This window comes from Chiloscyllium plagiosum, chromosome 22 (genome assembly GCF_004010195.1).
Source record: "Chiloscyllium plagiosum isolate BGI_BamShark_2017 chromosome 22, ASM401019v2, whole genome shotgun sequence".
In the NCBI taxonomy this organism is placed as follows: Eukaryota; Metazoa; Chordata; class Chondrichthyes; order Orectolobiformes; family Hemiscylliidae; genus Chiloscyllium; species Chiloscyllium plagiosum.
In genome coordinates this window covers 6,462,477-6,482,182 of record NC_057731.1, presented here as the reverse complement: position 1 = coordinate 6,482,182, position 19,706 = coordinate 6,462,477, and the positions used below count along the sequence as shown (strand labels likewise).

The 19,706-nt window shown below is 44.2% G+C and overlaps 1 protein-coding gene across 6 annotated transcripts in view; it reads right to left on the bottom strand.

Moving 5' to 3' along the window:
* Positions 1-19,706, bottom strand: part of ank3b (ankyrin 3b) — a 737,210-nt gene that overhangs the window by 225,314 nt on the left and 492,190 nt on the right. For all 6 annotated transcript variants that reach the window (XM_043712330.1, XM_043712329.1, XM_043712328.1 and 3 more), the window contains exons 3-4: positions 12,584-12,682; positions 2,051-2,149 (exon numbers count right to left, since the gene is read on the bottom strand). In XM_043712330.1, coding sequence (XP_043568265.1) covers positions 2,051-2,149; positions 12,584-12,682 — 198 coding nt within the window. The remainder of the gene's footprint in view (positions 1-2,050; positions 2,150-12,583; positions 12,683-19,706) is intronic.

Here is a 19,706-nt window from a genome sequence, read left to right as displayed (position 1 = left end):
TTCCTGCCCTCACTAGCTCGTAGCACTGGGAGTAATCCAGATATTACTACTCTCGAGGACCTCCTTTTCAAATTTCTGCCTAACTCTCTGTAATCTCCCTTCAGAGTCTCAACCTTTTCCCTTCCTATGTCGTTGGTTCCAATGTGGACAATGACCTTCTCCCCCGTGAGAACATTCTGCACCCTCTCTGAGACATCCTTGATCCTGGCACCAGGGAAGCAACACGCCATTCTGTTTTTTCGCTGCTGGCCACAGAAACGATTGTCTGTTCCTCGGACTTGAGAATCCCCTAACACATTTGATCTCTCAGAACCGGACATACCCCTCATTACATTACAGCCAGTCTCAATACCAGAAACTTGGCTGTTTGTGCTACATTTCCCTGAGAATCCAGCATCCCCTACATTTTCCAAAACACCATACCTGTTTGAAATGGGGATAGCCACAGAAGACTCCTGCACTGGCTGCCTACCTCTCTTACTTTTCCAGGAGTTAACCCATCTATGTGACTGTATCTGTGACTTTTCCCCCTTCCTATAACTGCCATCCCCTTGCTCTTGTAAATTCCTCTCTCCAACCGATCCATTCAATCTGATAGGATTCACAACTAACGGCATTTATTGCAGATATAATCCCCAGTAACCCGTAAACTCTCCCTAAACTCCCCCATCTGACAAGAAGAGCATATCACTCTACTAAGGGCCATTTTTGCTCCTTCCCAATCTACAAATAGCACCATCTTATTCCTGTACAAAATACTGCTCCAGGTTAAATTAATACTTATGGCTTATTTCTTAAGTTTCATCAAGAGACATATCTCAATAAAACATATAATCAAGAAACATATACTCACTACTGCAGACTTTAAGCATGTGGACACGCTTAAATATTCACTTCTGTCTCTGTGCTGTGACCTCTCCCAAACAGATTCCTCCAAGATCAGTAGTGAATTTCACTGTTAATTTTCCCAGACGCACTCCGATGTCCAGCGGTACATGAATTCAAACAGCAAAGGCAGTAACTGTGTAGGTTCACTGCTCTGTCAGTTTCTTTCTCTGTCTCTCTCCTGCACTGACCTCACCATGTGCTGCCTTTGTCTGTTCCTCTCCCTTTTAAAATTGCTGCTGTTTTGACTTTTTATTTCTCCAAAGTTCCAAAACAATGCAACAGCATATAAAACAGTAATTGCTGCTCCTGGAATTCGAGGAAATCACCTCCAACACCTAAAATACCTCAAAAAAGGACCAGCTGTTCAGGCCAGAAATTTGTCTGGTCCTCATCTCAACTGCGTTGTTTCTGAGTTTGTCTAGCCCCTATTTTAAATATAGCAATCCACATTTCAATTACATTGCACATAATCCAAAGACCCACTGATGAACTATAGTCCACTAAATTGACCACTATAGGAAATTTAACATGGCCAATTCACCAAAATTGCACATCTGTGGGCTGTGGGAGGAAACCGGAACATCCGGAGGAAACCCTCACAGACACAGGTAGAACGTGCAAACTCCACACTCACAGACGCCCGAGGCTGGAATCGAATCCGGGTGCCTGGCACTGTGAGGCCGCAGTGCTAACCACTGAGCCACCGTGTCTTCTCTCAAATAATTGACAATCCATTCCTGATATTGTCCCTTGTGAATAATGATAAGGTTTGTAGATTCAGTCTGTCTTCCCGATTGAGCATATGTGAAATACACACTGGAGGCTCGCTTTATGACTGCACCTCCCTTCTTGACACTAAACAGTGCTCGAGCTCAGCAAAACAAGCACGCTCTGGAAAACCTTAGACCAGCATTGTCAACACATGGAGCACGTGCTGAAGTCCTGCACAGTCCCAGCTAAAGACTTTACATCTATGGACATAAGATAGCAGGGAAGGATAGTCCAAATTCCCAATACAGATTCCAGCATTCACTGTAAGATTGTAACTCCAACATTTTGTTTATTGTGTAAGTATATGAGCCTTCAATATTCATTATAACATATCTGTATTAAACATAGACATTTACAGTGATAGGCAGCAGGTCTTACAGTTGAATCTTACCTGGGATTGGGCATTAATGTTCGCTCCATTTGTTACAAGAACGTGTACAACTTCAGCTTGTCCAGCGAGGGATGCGATATGGAGAGCAGTATTTCCTTTCTGAAAGGCACAAGTGGAAGTGTTAGGGTTTAACAGGGCATGGCCAAGTGCAAGCACAGTTAAGAACGTCTGCAAGGCAACTGCAAGACTGGCAGCTCAAAGACCCTGGGCTGCCATCGCCACTCCCTCACCACCCGATGCCTAGAGGAAGAACACCTCATCTTCCATCTTGGGACCCTCCAACCCCAGGGCATCAATGTGGACTTCACCGGTTTCCTCATTTCCCCTCCCCCCACCTTTACCTTCGTTCCAACCTTCCAGCTCAGTACCATCAATGTTGATTCTCCTACTCCTCGGATGCTGCCTGACCTGCTGTGCTTTTCCAGCACCACACTCTTGACTCTAACCTCCAGCACCTGCAGTAGTCACTTTCGCCTAGCTCAAATACAAGGTATGACCAATGAAACATCTGCTGGAAATCTCTGGTGTACTCTCTATAAACCAAACATGAGAAATCCTTTGCTTCAGTCTACAACCCTAACAGCAGAAAGTGGGTGAAGAAGTTCACATCTCCTCATCCCATCAAATATTACCATCCTGAGGGTGATGGCAGTGATGCGAATGGTCTTTATCAATGGAGAACCTTTCCAAACGAATTGATGCCTGGCTCTGTAGTGAGGATTAATCACTATCAATGAGCCTATGACTATGTAACAACTCCAATATCATTTCCTGAGAGAAGCAGGATAACTGAAGGCAAATCAAATGGAACTTGCTTTTACATTGTTTTGCAATTCTTGCGCTCCTCTTACTAAGTCAATAATTTTATAAGTCAGTTTGTCGGTCAGTCATAGTTCAATGCACCACCCTGTTCCCTGGCCAACATCACTGTCTCAGGCTTGCTGCAGTGCTCCAGCGAAACTCAGCACCTCATTTCCCACTTGGGAACTCTGTAGCGTTCTGGGCTAAATATCGAGTTCAACAGTTTTAGGGCTTGAGCTCTCCCGTGTCCCTAACCCCAACACACACAAACCAGGCTGTGTTATCACGGGTTATCACATGACCTGCTATCACACACAACTCAATGTTAGCCACTAACAGCCCCCATTAACAGCTATTCATTCTCCTAGACTGATTGTTATTGACTCTTTTGTCTGTCCAACTGTTCTTCTCTCACTTTGGGCTCTATCTCCACCTATCAGTTACTCTCTACCCCCACCATCTGCTGCTTAAAAACCAACATTTTCCTAGTGCCATCAGTTCTGGGAAGAGTCACTGGATCCAAAATATTAAGACTGATTTCTCTCCACCAGTGTTGCCAGAATTGCTGAGGTTTTCCAGCAATTTCTGTTTTTGATTTTATAAGTCAGCTTGACTTTGGGTGAACTTTGCAGCATTCATCAAAGGTAAAGTCACCATAGTTCCTGCTGGATCACAGTCCTGTCCTCTCATTAGAGACAGAGGGAGAGAGGACTGGTGACAGTTCAACCTGAGGGTCACCACGTGTCAGCTGTGGGGAGAGGTTTAGAAGGAGAGTCCTTCCTGGTGACCTCAGGCGATGCTGGAATTGAACTCACGCTGTCGGTTTTACTCTGCATTGCTAACCAGCCATCCAGCAAGTGAATATTAATATGGTTCAGTTAAAAGACCAGATTAATTCAAACACATGCTAAAACAGGCATGCTTTACAGGAGATTTCAAGAGTTCTACAGGCCAAAAATAAACTCTTGAGGGTTTATAAGAGGCTAATCAAAGCTGATCCAAACATGACTTGTTTCCATGATTAAAAACCAGTAGCTGCATTGTATCTCTCTGTGTAGGTTTGTTTGAATTTAACACTAGCTCTTCTGTCTATGCAAATGCAGAACCTTCAGTCTATCAGTCCAGATGCAGTAATGATAGAAACATAGAAGACAGCAGCTGGAGGAGGCCATTCGGCCCTTCAAGCCTGCTCCCCCTTTCATCACAATCATGGCTGATCGTCCAACTCAATAGCCCCATCCTGTTTTCTCCCCATGACCTTTGATTCCATTCGCCCCAAGTGCAATACCTCACCACCTCTTGAATACATTCATTGTTTTGGCATCAACTACTTCCTGTGGTAATGAATTCCACAGGCTCACCCACTCTTTGGGTGAAGCAATGTCTCCTCATCTGTGTCCTAAATGTTCCACCTCGAATCCTCAGACTATGACCCCTGATTCTGAATGCACTCACAATCAGGAACATCCTCTCTGCATATACCCTATCTACTGATAGAGTCATAGAAATGTAGAATTTTATGAGTCTCTATGAGATACCCCCCCCCCTCATTTGTCTGAACTCCAGTGAAAACAATACTAACCGAGTCAATCTCTCTTCATGTCAGTCCCCCATATCTGTCAGAATATTAGCAACAGGACAGGGAGAGACCAAGTCAGCAGGGGGAGCTAGCGGGCTGGTCAGTTGCCTGACAGGGGTCTTGGTTACACCGTTATGGCAGTCAGGAGACGAGCAGTTTCATCAAAGCAGAGGGTCACACAGAAAGACAATACAGCAGAAAGATACAAATGTTCACAGCCTCTCCTACTTCATCTATCAATGAATGAATGGTAGGTCCTTAGAGTGGAAACTTAAGACGGATTCATATCAAGTTGCTGTTGGAACAGCTCATTTCGGCTCTAGCAAAATAGAATGTGACTTCAACAAGAAATGAATCATTCAACATGTATCAGAACATTAGAACACTAAAGGCTCCTTCAACCCTTTGAACCATAATATACCATTCAATGGCATCAAGGTCAACCGAAATAGTGACTCCAAACTCCTGGATTCCTTTACTTAAATCCAGTCATCTCAATCTTAAAAGCTTCAGGGAATTATAGGTCAGGTAGTGAATGACAGGAAAGATAACTGAGTAGAAAATCATCCAGGATCAGAACAAAATATTGAATAGTCAGCACAAATTTCAAAAGACATCAACTTTATTGAATTTTTTTTAAGTGACCCGAAAAAATAGATAAGGGTGGTACATTACGTGTCATGCACTCGGATTTTTAAAAGAGCTACAATGATGTACTGCATAGTAATCTGGTATTGTGTGATTTTTAACTCTGTCCACCTTCACATCATAGTAAACTCATGACTAAGGTCAGAGTGCTTGGATTCAAAGGGCAGGGAGCAGAATGATAGCAAGCTGACCACAAAACTGAAAATGGAGAGTACAGGTTTTAAGGCTGGTGCTCAGAATGGCATTAAGAGGACAGGAATATTCACAGGGACCAGTGTCAGACTCTCAGATGCTCACAACTTGCCTTAAGAATTTAGGTTCAAGAAATAAAAGTCGAATTTCTAAATAATGAAACTTTTTTTTAAATTGTCCATCTTTAAATCCACAGCCTACCTTGTTGAAACCTCTCGCTCAACCATTCTTACCGTAGTTCTATGGGTCATGGTGACCTTTAACATTCCTCACATCTATGCTTTAGCTCTTCAATGAACTAATCATACTTCCCAAACCTTATTCCTGTATCTGTTAATGAAACGTTTAATCTTTTAGAGAATGGATGGGCAAATTGCCTGTGTAATTTTAACACAATTGACCTTGCATCTTCTAAATAGCTAGCCGCTGATGTCAATAACACTTCTTTTATTCCATTAGTGGCAAAGTTGTGTTCTATTAACAGAAATCAATTGCATCTCGATGATAGAAATTGCAAGTTCACAGACATTCCAAACGCAGTAGGTTTGTCGTTTTCTATGTGTGCCAAGCTGGTGTTTGTGTATCCTGGTGGCTAACTTTCTTCCTGTTTGTCCTACATAGTGTTTGTGGCAGTCCTTGCATGGAATTTTGTAGATGACGTTGGCTTTGTCCATGGGTTGTACTTGGTCTTTTAAGTGTGTTATGGGCGGCACGGTGGCACAGTGGTTAGCACTGCTGCTTCACAGCGCCAGAGACCCGGGTTCAATTCCCGCCTCAGGCGACTGACTGTGTGGAGTTTGCACGTTCTCCCCGTGTCTGCGTGGGTTTCCTCCGGTTTCCTCCCACAGTCCAAAGATGTGCAGGGTCAGGTGAATTGGCCATACTAAATTGCCCGTAGTGTTAGGTAAGGGGTTAATGTAGGGGTATGGGTGAGTTTCGCTTCGGCGGGTCGGTGTGGACTTGTTGGGCCGAAGGGCCTGTTTCCACACTGTAATCTAATCTAAAAAAAAATCTATGTCCAGTTTCACTTGCGTTTTCTACTTAATAATTGCCTGTGTAATTTTAACACAATTGACCTTGCATCCTCTAAATAGCTAGCCGCTGATGTCAATAACACTTCTTTTATTCCATTAGTGGCAAAGTTGTGTTCTATTAACAGAAATCAATTGCATCTCGATTATAGAAATTGCAAGTTCACAGACTTTCCAAACGCAGTAGCTTTGTCGTTTTCTATGTCCAGTTTCACTTGCGTTTTCTACTTAATAACATGGTTATTTCGCTGGACACCACAATGCTGTTAAAATGATGGAATAACTACTCTTTTCAAAGACCTTATTGTGTTGTCATGTCCAAATCTTAAAATGGCAAAACTCTCAAATTCATTTGATCTGCTCGTTAAAACTAGGTGGCATTTTAGCACACATTTTGGATGTGCATCCAATGTCCACAACTGAAAGACTTTGTCATTAATACATTCATCACTAAGCTGATACAGCTTGTGACCAAGACAATTCCCTCCCTTTGATCTGCACCTCCACCTTCTTCCTCTGAATCTTCCATTATATGGTTTGGGACAGTACATGGCATTGTGGTACTTAGAATTGCAACTGAAACACCAGTTGACCATGCTCTGAGCGTTTGTGTGGTTGAGTTTCTTATTCATCAAATCATAGAATCCCTACAGTGTGGAAACAGGCCATTTGGCCCATCATACACTAACCCAGCTAGCACAGAGCTGGCTCCAAGTGTGAACAGAACCTCTGACACACCTGTTTATGTTTTTCACACGTGGAAAGTATCTCACACTGACCCAGCTCCCTCAGAACCAGCTCCAGAGAGAACAGAACCTCTGATTCTCCTCTTTTATTTGTATGTCCCCACACTACCATCTAACAGCAGTAGTGCTTACTTTTCCCCAGTACCCATGTCGTGTGTGTGCAGGTGTCAGACACAGTGAAGAGTAACAAGTGTGTAAATCTTTATTTATATTCGACTACCAGGAAGAAAGGAAACACCAGAGTGGCCAGTGACAAGCAATGCCCTTCTTGACAAAGGGCAATACTTTTGCAAGGTTTGTGAAGGTTTGTAGCTCAGGTTGAGGTTTAGGGTGTAGGTTTGCTCACTGAGCTGTAGGTTTGATATCCAGACGTTGCATTACCTGGCTAGGTAACATCATCAGTGGCGACCTCCAAGTGAAGCAAAGCTGTTGCTTCCTGCTTTCTATTTATATCTTTCTCCTGGATGGGGTTCCTGGGTTTGTGGTGATGTCATTTCCTGTTTGTTTTCTGATGGGTTGATAGATAGCATCTAGATCTATGTGTTTGTTTATGGCGTTGTGGTTGGAGTGCCAGGCCTGTCTTTGCTTAGCCTGTCCCAGGATAGATGTGTTGTCCCAGTCGAAATGGTGTTTTTTTTCATCGATGTGTAGGGCTACGAGGGAGCGAGGGTCGTGTCTTTTTGTGGCTAGCTGGTGTTTGTGTATCCTGGTGGCTAACTTTCTTCCTGTTTGTCCTACGTAGTGTTTGTGGCAGTCCTTGCATGGAATTTTGTAGATGACGTTGGTTTTGTCGATGGGTTGTACTGGGTCTTTTAAGTTTGTTAGTGTTTGTTTGAGAGTGTTGGTGGATTTGTGTGCTACTAGGATTCCGAGGAGTCTTAGTAGTCTGGCTGTCATTTCTGAAACTTCTTTGATGTATGGTAAAGTGGTTAGGGTTTCTGGCTGTGTTTGGTCTGCTTGTCGTGGTTTGTTCTTGAGGAATCTGCGGACTGTATTATTTGAGTATCCGTTCTTCTTGAATACTTTGTATAGGTGGTTCTCCTCTGTTTTCCGAAGTTCGTCTGTGCTGCAGTGTGTGGTAGCTCGTTGGAAAAGTATTCTGATACAGCTTCGTTTGTGTGTGTTGGGATGGTTGATGCGTGAGGGCAATGCTGCGTGATCAAAAAAATCAAGGGGAGGGCAGGGGTTAAATCAAAATAGAGTTGGAGGGGGAAATAATACACTCCACTCCCTGCGGTGCCCACCTCTCCCTGAACAACTCCAGGGTGTTGGTGGACACTGCGTGCTCCTTCTCCAAGGACACCCGGGCCCTAACGTAACCGCGGAAGAGGGGCAGGCAGTCGGTCCTAACGACACCCTCCACAGCCCGCTGCCTGGACCTGTTACACCCCTGTTTAGTTTTTTTCCCTTTTTTTATATAGAATCTCTGACACTCCCATTTATAAATTTCCCCCACATTTGGGGCAGCACAGTGGCTCAGTGGTTAGCACTGCTGCTTCACAGCACCAATGACCTGGGTTCAATTCCAGCCTCGGGCAACTGTCTGTGTGGAGTTTGCACATTCTCCCCGTGTCTGTGTGGGTTTCCTCCAGGTGCTCCGGTTTCCTCCCATAGTCCAGCGATGTGCAGGTTAGGTGAATTAGCCATGCTTAATTGCTCAGAGCGTCCAGCGATGTGTAGGTTAGGTGCAATAGTCAGGGGAAATCTTGACTAATAGGGTAGAGTAATGGGTCTGAGTGGGATACTCTTCGGAGAGTTGGTGTGCACTTATTGGGCCAAAGGGCCTGTTTCCACACTGTAGGGATTCTATGGTTCTATAAAGAGATATAGTTACTAAGTTTGCAGATGACACTATTGTTGGAGGCATAGTGGACAGCGAAGAAGGTTACCTCAGATTACAATGGGATCTTAATCAGATGGGCCAAAGCGCTGAGGAGTGGCAGATGGCGTTCAATTTAGATAAATGCAAGGTGCTGCATTTTGGAAAGGCAAATCAGGGCAGGTCTTATACACTTAATGCTAAGGTCCTGGGAAGTGTTGCTGAACAAAGAGACCTTGGAGTGCAGGTTCATAGTTCCTTGAAAGTGGTATCTCAGGTAGATAGGATCGTGAAGAAGGTGTTTAGTATGCTTTCCTTTTTTGGTCAGACAGTTGAGTATAGGAGTTGTGAGGTCATGGCGCGGCTGTACAGGACATTGGTTAGGCCAGTTTTGGAATATTGCGTGCAATTCTGGTCTCCTTTCTATTGGAAGGATGTTGTGAAACTTGAAACGGATCAGAAAAGATTTACAAGGATGTTGCCAGGGTTGGAGGGCTTGAGCTATTGGGAGAGGCTGAACAGGCTGGGGCTGTTTTCCCTGGAGCGTCGGAGGCTGAGGGGTGACCTTATAGAGGTTTATAAAATCATGAAGGGCATGGATAGGATAAATAGACAAAGTCTTTTCCCTGGGGTGGGAGAGTCCAGAACTAGAGGGCATAGGTTCAGGGTGAGAGGGGAAAGATATAAAAGGGACCTAAAGGGCAACTTTTCACACAGAGGTAAGTGCGTTTATGGAATGAGCTGCCAGAGGAAGTGGTGGAGGCTGGTACAATTGCCACATTTAAGAGGCATCTGGATGGGTATATGAATAGGAAAGGTTCAGAGAGGTATGGGCCAAGTGCTGGCAAATGGAACTACACGGATTCAGGATACCTGGTCGGCATGGATGGCTTGGGCTGTTTCTGGGACTCTATGACTCGAAGTCCATGCCAACCCTCTGAACAGCATTCAACCCAGACCCACCACAACCCTGCACTTCCCATGGCCAATCCCCCTAACTTGCACATCTTTGGACTGTGGGAGGAAACTGGAGCATCCGAAGGCAACCCACGCAGACACGGGGAGAATGTGCAGACTCCACACAGTCGCCTGAGGGTGGAATTGTACCCAGGTCCTTGGTGCTGTGAGGCAGCAGTGCTAACCACTGAGCCACTGTGCCACCCCTTATTGTCAAACCCAAGTTTTCTTTGCTTCTCAACGTTATCATTAGTATTTCTGCCCTTATTTCCATTAGTTGCAGTACTCCTTCTGCCTGCACCCATATCGAGAGATTGTTAATGCTATAAGCAGCGCTGAAAAAGAATACTCTCCTCAGAACAGTCCATCTCCAAATTTAACTCATGTCAAGCCCAGAATTTTGTCCATATGTGCTACTGAAGCACCATCCATTCACTTAAATGCCAGCACAAATTGGGGAATTTCTGCAATCTTGCATATAACCTATTGATATCCGTTGTGCACTCTCCCATAGTATTTTCAAATTTGTCAAAATCCGAGCAGTCAATAAATCAGCTTTTTGTTCAATTTTATTCACGAAAAATTTGCCCGAATCCTCATCTGCATTCAGATCATCAGACTCCAGCTTGAAAAGAATATTGCTCCTTATCCTGCTTTCCTACAGTCAGAAACGTGCAAAGGCCATTCCTTGCTTTCTCTTTGGTAAAGACGTAACGCAGACCTGCATTGTAACTTCATTGGTCATAATGCTCATTTTTGGAAAGCAGGGCTTGAAACTTGGAAACTTTACATTTTGAGGAAGCCACCTTCTATTACAAATGTGACACACGAAAAGATTGTGTTTTTAACTGTTTTGAACCAGAGTCCAAGTCCACAGTTTAGTGAGAGCTTTATTCATTAACTATACTCCATAAAACTCACACTCCACTGATTAATGAGCTCCCATGTTTATACAATGAATTCACACCAAAATAAACCTTCATTAGAAATTGATTACCTGTTCCCTCATTCCTGTGGACAGTCATAGAATCCCTACAATGTGGAAGCAGGCCATTTGGCCCATCAAGTCAATACCGACCCTCCGAAGATCCACCCTCCTAACCTATCCCTGTCACCCTGCATTTCCCATGTCTAACCCACACATTCCTGGACACTATGGGCAATTTAGCATGGCCAATCCGTCTAAACTTCACATCTTTGGACTGTGGGAGGAAACTGAAATGCCCAAAGGAAACCAACGCAGACACAGGGAGAATGTGCAAACTCCACATTGTGTGCTGCCTGAGGGTGGAATTGAACCCGGGCGTCTGGTGCTGTGAGGCAGCAGTGCTAACCACCGTGCCACCCTTCAGACTTTCCAACCTTACTGGTTGAGAATAAGAGAGGCATTGCAGAAGGTGCAAACAGTGTTTATAACAAACAGCAGTTGTAAGGGAAGTCTGAACTGGCTGGGTTTATTTTCCTGCAGACAAGAGACAGCGCTGAAGGGTGGCCAGATGGATGTCTTTAAAATGAAGAAGGAGTTTGAGAAGGAAAGAACATTTCCACTTGCAGGGAATTCAAAGACTAGGGGTCATTAACACAGGGTGGTCACTGACAAACCATTAGAAATTCAAGAGGAAATATGTTACACAAAGAGTAGCAAAAATATGAAACTTGAAGGTGAGACAAGTAACGTGTATTTTTAAAGGAAACCGAGACACGTCCATCAGGCTGAAGGATTGCTGATAGGGTTAAGTGAAGAGGACTTGCATTAGCCTGAATGGCCTGATTCCATGCTGTACACTCATTGGCCTGGATTTTGCACAAAGCCACAATCATTGTCAGATCGCCACTCCTCTTCGATGTTCTCCTGGCTCAACACTGCTGCCTAATCTTTCCTGGTTCTCCTGAATCGGGCTTTACCAGAAATCTGGGAAAGTGTTCCCCTGGAGAGCTCCAACAGTTGGGGGCGGAAGCAGGACGTGTCTTCATACAGCACTAGCTGCCATTAAGTGAATCGAAAGCTCAAACGTGAATGTTACAGAAGGGGTAGTTGGGTTCTAGGATGTGTAGCAGGTGAGCTAAGGTGGTAACTAGGTAGGATGGGTAAGGCAGCAGGTCATAATGAGGGGGTAGGTAGGTGAGTGAGGTAGAACATGAGTGGAGTGACAAGGGAGTAGAGTCGACAGTTGAATGGGTACAGGTGGGCAAGGTGCCAGGTGGGTGGCGGTACATGGATAAGGCAGCAAGTAGGTGAGGTTTGGGTTAGAGGTGTGGTTGAATGGTCAGGGGATATTGTTGAGACTCTGAACTGCTCAGTGCCCACACAGTGGGTGTGTTATATATGAGAGTGGGCAGAGTTTCAGTTTAGCTCACTCCTGTGTTCAGTGTCATAACAATCCTCCCCAACCACCTCATTTTTACCTTCACTTCTGAACACCACTTTACTATAGCCCAAATCCGCCAAGCCCTGTTCACTTATGTGATGCCACTCCTGAAGTCTTCATTGAGAACCTGAGTTACTCATTTGACTCTGCATCAATTTCCATATCCAATGAGATTCTGTGTTACACACATTCTAAATAAATGTGTAATAATGACTTAATCACAGGCCTTGACTGCTCACATGACCTCAGGAAGCGCTCCATTGAGGCCTTCACAGTTTTCCACCTGTTGCCATGGCAAAGATTTTGAGAACCTGTTGGTGCAATCTACAGATCAATCCTTTCTTAACAAAGCAAACAGTGTTACTGATCAGCCTCTGGGTCAAACTCTTACCTTGGTCGCTGCGTCAACGTTCGCACCGAGCTGGATCAGTTCAGAAACGACCCCGATGTGACCTTCCTTGGAAGCAAGGTGAAGAGCATTCAACCCATTCTGTAAAGTAACAAGAAATCGAGTTACACCAAGAGGTATCCAAATCCACAGGCCTACTGAACCTTTTCCACCATCTCTTAACTAGATCCTGGGGTGGGGGAGTCCAAAACTAGACAGCATAGGTTTAAGGTGAGAAGAGAAAGATTTAAAAGGGACCTGTGGGGCAACTGTTTCATACAGAGGGTGGTACGTGTATGGAATGAGCTACCAGAGGAAGTGGTGGAGGCTGGTACAATTACAACATTTAGAAGGCATCTGGATGGGTATATGAATCGGAAGGGTTAGGAGGGTTACGGGCCAGGTGCTGGCAAATGAGACTAGTTCAGTTCAGAAAATCTGGTTGGCATGGATGAGTTGGTCCAAAGGGTCTGTTTCCACGCTGTACATCTCTATGACTCAATATCATTTTCTCTCACTATCCTCATATACATTGATATCTTTAATACCTATTGATTGATCTCTGTCTTGGATCCACGGTACTCTGGAGTAGAGGATTCCAAAGACTTATTAGTTGTTAATCAAAGAAATCTTCCTTATCTCAGTCTGAAATCGTCTGATCCTTCATTTTGGAGATCATGGTTGATCTTAACTTTATCTACACAACCTTGGTTCTGTAACTCTGAATACACATGCCTCGCACTAAGACATAAACACAGGGTTGAAATTGGCAATCTTCTCCAGCATGGACTATACTCTTAGAAAACAGAGTCCCAGATTTCCAGTGTCTCCTCTGTGAAGTCTTGCTTCCTGACATCATCCTGGAATATCCTTACTCATTCTAAGGTGGGGTCTCTTTATTCTGGTCATTCTCCTCCCATGAGGAAACGGTTTTCCACTATCTACCCTATCAACTCCTTTAATTACCCTTAAACACCGTAGAGATCACCTGCTCATCTAGGGAGCATGCAAGTTGAGTATATGCAAAACTGACTTCATCGTGAGCCTGAGATCGAGTTTCATTTTGTTGAATCTGTGTTGCACCAACTCTAAGACCAAAATATCCAGGAAGGTGAGGTGAATTCAATATTTCACATTTATAAGTACTTAATTTTTTACGTGAATGTTATTCGATAGTCCTGTGCAGTACCTGAATGCATTACCTTCTAGTTGGAGAATAGATGTCTATGACAGAGTAAGATAAAAGATCTACATAGCTGGGCGGGTCAAGATAATCAGGCAGAGTCCACATGGTTTTGTGAAAGGGAAAGCATGCTTAACCAATTTATTCAAATTCTCTGAGGAAGCGACATGGGCTATGGACAAAGAGGAGTGAGTGACTGCATTGCACTTACATTTCCACAAGGTATTTGAAAATGTGCCGAATCAAAGTTTATTGTATAATACAAAAGCTCTTGGTATAGGGGCTACATGTTGACATGGATAAAAGATTGGCTCGCCAATAGGGAGTTGGGAGAAATGATTATTGTCAGTTACCAAAACATAACCGGTGGAGAGTCACAGAAATCAGCTCTGAGGCCAGCCGAGGTCCCAAGGTTTGAGATGGGATTTGGAAGGGCACCACCTGGGCCTAAAACACAGGGCGTGGAGTTCCAGGGGCCCCACTAAGTTTGGGGTCAAGGTGGGACAGCTGTGCCGTGTCAGGGCAGAGCAAACATCTGGCAAAGGGGGTACAATGTGGAAAAATGTGAAATTGCCCATTTTTGGCTGGAAGAAATTTTTTAAAAATATTATCTAAATGGCGTGAGATTGCAGAGCTGTGAGATGCAGAATGATCAAGGTGTCTGACTGCATTAATTGCAAAAGATTATCATACAGATACAACAAGTAATTAGGAAAGCTGATAAAATATTATGGCTTATTGTGAGGGGAACTGACCACCAAAGTAGCGATGTTATGCTTCATTTATAGAGGGCAATATGAGGCCACGTGTGAAGCGTTGCTTCCAGTTTTAATCAGAAAAGGTTAGCTAGACGGATATTCAGAAAGGCATGGTCATTTTATAAGGAAAGATTGGACAGGCTAAGCTTGTACCTGTTGAAGATTAGAAGGTAGAGAGAATGGGACTGGGTTCACCTCATAAACTATGAGGTTCTTGATTGGGGTTATTAACCTGGACAATTAGGAAAGCCTTTGCTGAGCAATATAACCCAGAGATTAGCATTTCCTCTGTTGTGGACTGCCTCTGAGCTTGCTGGAAGAAAATAAAGCATGATTTGGTGACAGGACTCAGCCTCTGTGCAGTTTTATGAGATGGGTCAGAATCATAGAATGCCTACAGTGTGAAACAGGCCATTTGGCCCAACAGGTCCACACCAACCCTCCGAACAGCAACCCACCCAGACCCATTACCCCTACCCTATTAGTCTACATTTACCCCTGACTAATGCACCTAACCCACACATTCCTGAACACTACGGGCAACGTAGCATGGCCAATTCACCTAAACTGCACGTCCTTGGATTGTGGGAGGAAACCAGAGCACCTGGAGGGAACCCATGCAGATACGGGGAGAATGTGTAAACTCCATCCAGGCAGTCACCCGAGGCTGGGATTGAACCTGCGCCCCTGGGACTGTGAGACAGCAGTGCTAACCACTGAGCCACCATGCCGCCATGTCAACACCTTATAAATGAAAACTCCGGATGCTGGAATAGGAGGAGGTCATTTGGTTCTGACAATTAGACTGGGTTCTCAATTCCACATCTGCCCCAGTTCCATAACCCTTCACACTAATCTGACAGGAAAAACAGTTAGCATGCAACATGTAACAATGCAGTTAGCCTGCCAAAACAAAGTACAACTTTCAGAAATGTTAAAAGCGTTAACACAGAAACTGAAAAATGATTCAACAATCAACGCATACAAGAGAGATCTTGACAAAGACAGGATACAACAGATGTCTACACTGACAACAGAATCTAGAGCTACAAATCACTGCAGGGACGTTAGAAGTGAGGACTGCAGATTCTGGAGGTCAGAGTCAAAACGTGTGGTGCTGGAAAAACAGGTCAGGCAGCATCCGAGGAGCAGGAGAGGCGACGCTTTGAGTATAATATTGCTGATGATGGGCTTATGCCTGAAATGTCACCTGTCCTGCTGCTCTGTGACCTGTTGTGCTTTTCCAGCGCCACACTTTTTGCCTCAGGTTTATGACAGAGCTGAGGGGAACTTTCTTTTCCCTAGACGGTCCACAAGGCTTTGGAACTCCCTTCCTCAAATGGTGGTGGAATCTTTGAACTTTTTTAAAGCAACTGCAGATGGATTCCTGACAAGAAAAGGGGTCAAAGGTTACTGTGAGTTGGCAGGAACATGGAGGGATCAGGTCAGCCATGACCTTGTTCAATGACACAGCAGTCTTTTTGAGGGGCCCAATGGCCTATTCCTAATTCATCCTAAGTCATACTGCACTTCATAATCACTGAAGTATTTTTAAAGTGTAGTTACTGTTCAAACCTAGCAAAGGTTCCTAACTCCACAGCTTGTTGGAGGAGCAGGTTTGTTTTGCTGAGTCATGTTCCTGTACCCATCTACACTGCATGACAGACTCACAATTTGCAATGAATGAGAGTTCATTGTGGTGCAAGGGAGGATGAGTATTGCATCAGTGCACACTCAGTTATCAAGCTCTGTTCTATAATAACCTGAACCATTGGTATTTGGTATCCCAGCATTGACGGGTTTATTAGCATGGTGGTGTGGACACCATGTCTTCCAGAAATAAAAATCTAAACCACCTTGATGTTCCATCTTGTAAATGAAGCCCAAATATGTCGAACTTGTAATGCGCGATTGTACAAGAAATAATGCAACAGGAAATACCTCACACATTGTAAACCTCTTGAAACATTATTTAATCAAACAGCGGATTTCCTCCTATGAAAAGAGTGCTTTATTTTACACAGTAGCATGTATCTATTTATGGAACAAATCCATGAGATACAATCAAGGTTATAAACTGTGGGATAACTGCCAGGACAGTCAGTGTTGCAGTGTTGCTGAAGACAAGGTAGTAATGATAAATGGTCTTTTACGTTTGAATATGACTTGCACCTTAATCATTGTTCTTTTCTGAGCTGTTGCCACTGGGTGGGTAGATTGCAGGGGCGAAGTAAGAAAAAGCTGGTATTTTTAAAAATCTCTGCCAGTGCCTCCACAACATCGATGGTACCTTTTAATTGCTCAAAGCACGTCACGATTTGAAACGTTAAACTGGTTTGAAATATCACACATTTGTTTGCCCTATTCAACCAGGAGCAAAGGTGGAAAGTATATTTGCATAAGGTCCTAAGAAATAGAAGAAGTAGGCCTATAATCCTATTCAGTCTGCTCCACCATTCAATAAGATCATCACTGATTGGACTGTGGCTTTAACTCCATCTTCTAGCAGCACCCTTGACTCCCTTAGAGATCTCTCACTCAGGTTTGCATGCATTCATTGATTCGGCCCTCTTTGCTTCCTATGGCAGAGAATTCCAAAGACAAATGATGCTCTGAGAGAATAAATGTCTTCTCATCTCCAACTTAATGGGAGATCCCTTATTTCTTAATTTATATATGCCGCGAGGTCTGAGAACGGATGAAGGATCACTGGACTCGAAACGCTGACCCTGCTCTCTTCTCACAGATGCTGCCAGACCTGCAGAATTTCTCCAGCAATTTATCTTTTTGTTTCAGATTTCCAGCATCTGCAGTTCTTTGTTTTGTTCGAGGGCAAACACTGTCTCAGCAGCAACTCTGTAAAGTCCCCTCAGAATCAGAGCTTAAAATGTGTTGCTGGAAAAGTGCAGCAGGTCAGGCAGCATCCAAGGAACAGGAGAATCGACAATTCGGGCATAAGCCCTTCCTGAAGAAGGGCTTATGCCCGAAACGTCGATTCTCCTGTTCCTTGGATGCTGCCTGGCCTGCTGCGCTTTTCCAGCAACACATTTTCAACTCTGATCTCCAGCATCTGCAGCCCTCACTTTCTCCCCTCAGAATCACTATGGGTTTCAATTAGATCGCCTCCCATTCTTCAAAATTCCAGTGAGGACAGGCACAGGATGCCAACTTTCCCTCATAAAGCAACCACTTCCCCTCAGGAATCAGCTTTACGGACCTTCTCGGAACTGGACCAATGCAAATGCATCTCTCCTTATGTAAAAGAGGCCGAAACTGTATGCAATACTGCAGGAAGACATTCCCATTTTGATATTGCATCCACTGCACATTCCATTTGCCTTCCCAATTACTGGCAGCACTTGCATGTGAACTTTTGTGATTCATGTCCACAGAATTCAGTGTAATGCAGCCTCTCGCCATTTATGATGTGGAGGTGCCGGTGTTGGACTGGGCTGGACAAAGTTAAAAATCAACAGGTTATGGTCCAACAGGTTTATTTGGAAACACCAGACATCACAGTGCTGCTCCTTTATCAAGTAGCTAGTGGGGCAGGATCATAGGACACAGAATTTATAGTAACTGATCAAAGTGTCAGATACACCTGATGCAATATCTGGAACAAACCTAGATTGCTGTTAAGTATTAATCATTTAGAATGGGTTGCAGGTTTTGATTCATTAATATGTAAGTTCTATAACTTCTTTCAAGATTAGCAAGGCCGCCTATGTGTAGAACCACAGGAGATGGGGGAAATACTAAACAGTATTGTTCACTCTGGAGAAGGACATGGAAGATAGGGAAGGTGGGGAAATAAACACTGATACCTTGATAATGCCCAAATTACAGAGGTGGTGGTGCTGGAGGGGGTCTTAAAACGCATAAAGGTGGAAAAATCCCCAGGACCTGATCAGGTGTACCCTAGACCTCTGTGGGAAATGAGGTCTTTGCTGGGGCCTTTGCGGAGGTATTTGTATCATCGATAGTCGTAGGTGAGGTGCCGGAGGACTGGAGGTTGGCTAACGTGCTGCCACTGTTAAAGAAAGCTGGTAAGGAAAGGCAGGGACCTACAAACCGGTAAACCTGACATCAGTGGTGGGCAAGTTGTTGGAGCAAATCCTGAGGGACAGGATTTACATACATTTAGAAAGGCAAAGACTGATTAGGGATCGTCAACATGACTTTGTGCGTGGGAAATCATATCTCACTAACTTCATTGAATTTTTTGAAGAAGTAACAAAGCGGATTGATGAGGGCTGAGCGGTAGATGTGATCTACATGGTCTTCAGTAAGGCGTTTGACAAGGTTCCTCATGGTAAACTGATTAGCAAGGTTAGGTCACATGGAATACAGGGAGAACTAGCCATTTGGATACGGAACTGGCTCAAAGGTAGAAGACAGAGGGTGGTGGAGGGTTGCATTTCAGACTGGAGGCCTGTGAACAGTGGAGTGCCGCAAGGATCAGTGCTGAATCGATAGGAATTCACTACCACAGAAGACTGTGGAGGCCTGGTCACTTATGAAAGAGATTGATTTTTTTTTAGATTTTAAAGACATCAAGGGGAAAATGGCATCAAAGTAGAAGTTTGGCCATGATTATATTAAATAGTAGAGCAGGCTGCAGGCGATAAATATTTGACTCCTGTTCCTAGCGAGCGTGTTCTGACATTTTAACACTGAGATAGCCCTGGCTCAGGGTCACCACTTCATGTTATACTGATCACGTTGGGCACTTCAACCCATTTCTCACATTCTGCATGCCTGACTACTCCAGGCTTGTCGCTGACCATGTCAAGATTCGATCACCCTCAGTTAGAACCTGTGCCAACCTCTTGCCCTGTTGTTGTAACTTCCAAAAACAGCTCAGCTTTCTCAGAGGTACGGAAGGATTAGTGCTCATCCACTACTTTATATCCTGCAGATTTCGCACTGACTCTGGAAGGAAATGTGTTCTGCATTTACCGAGTTCCCTTCACTACTTCAAAACACCCACAGTATTTCTCAGCCAATGCAGCACTTGTGAAGTGAGTTCACTGCCGTAAGTTACTACCCAATTTGCACACAAGGTCTTAGAAGCAAGGGAAGTCTTCAGAAATGTGATAACGAGAATCCAGAGAAAGTATATTCCTGTCTGGGTGAAAGGGAAGGCTGGTAGGTATAGGGAATGCTGGATGACTAAAGAAATTGA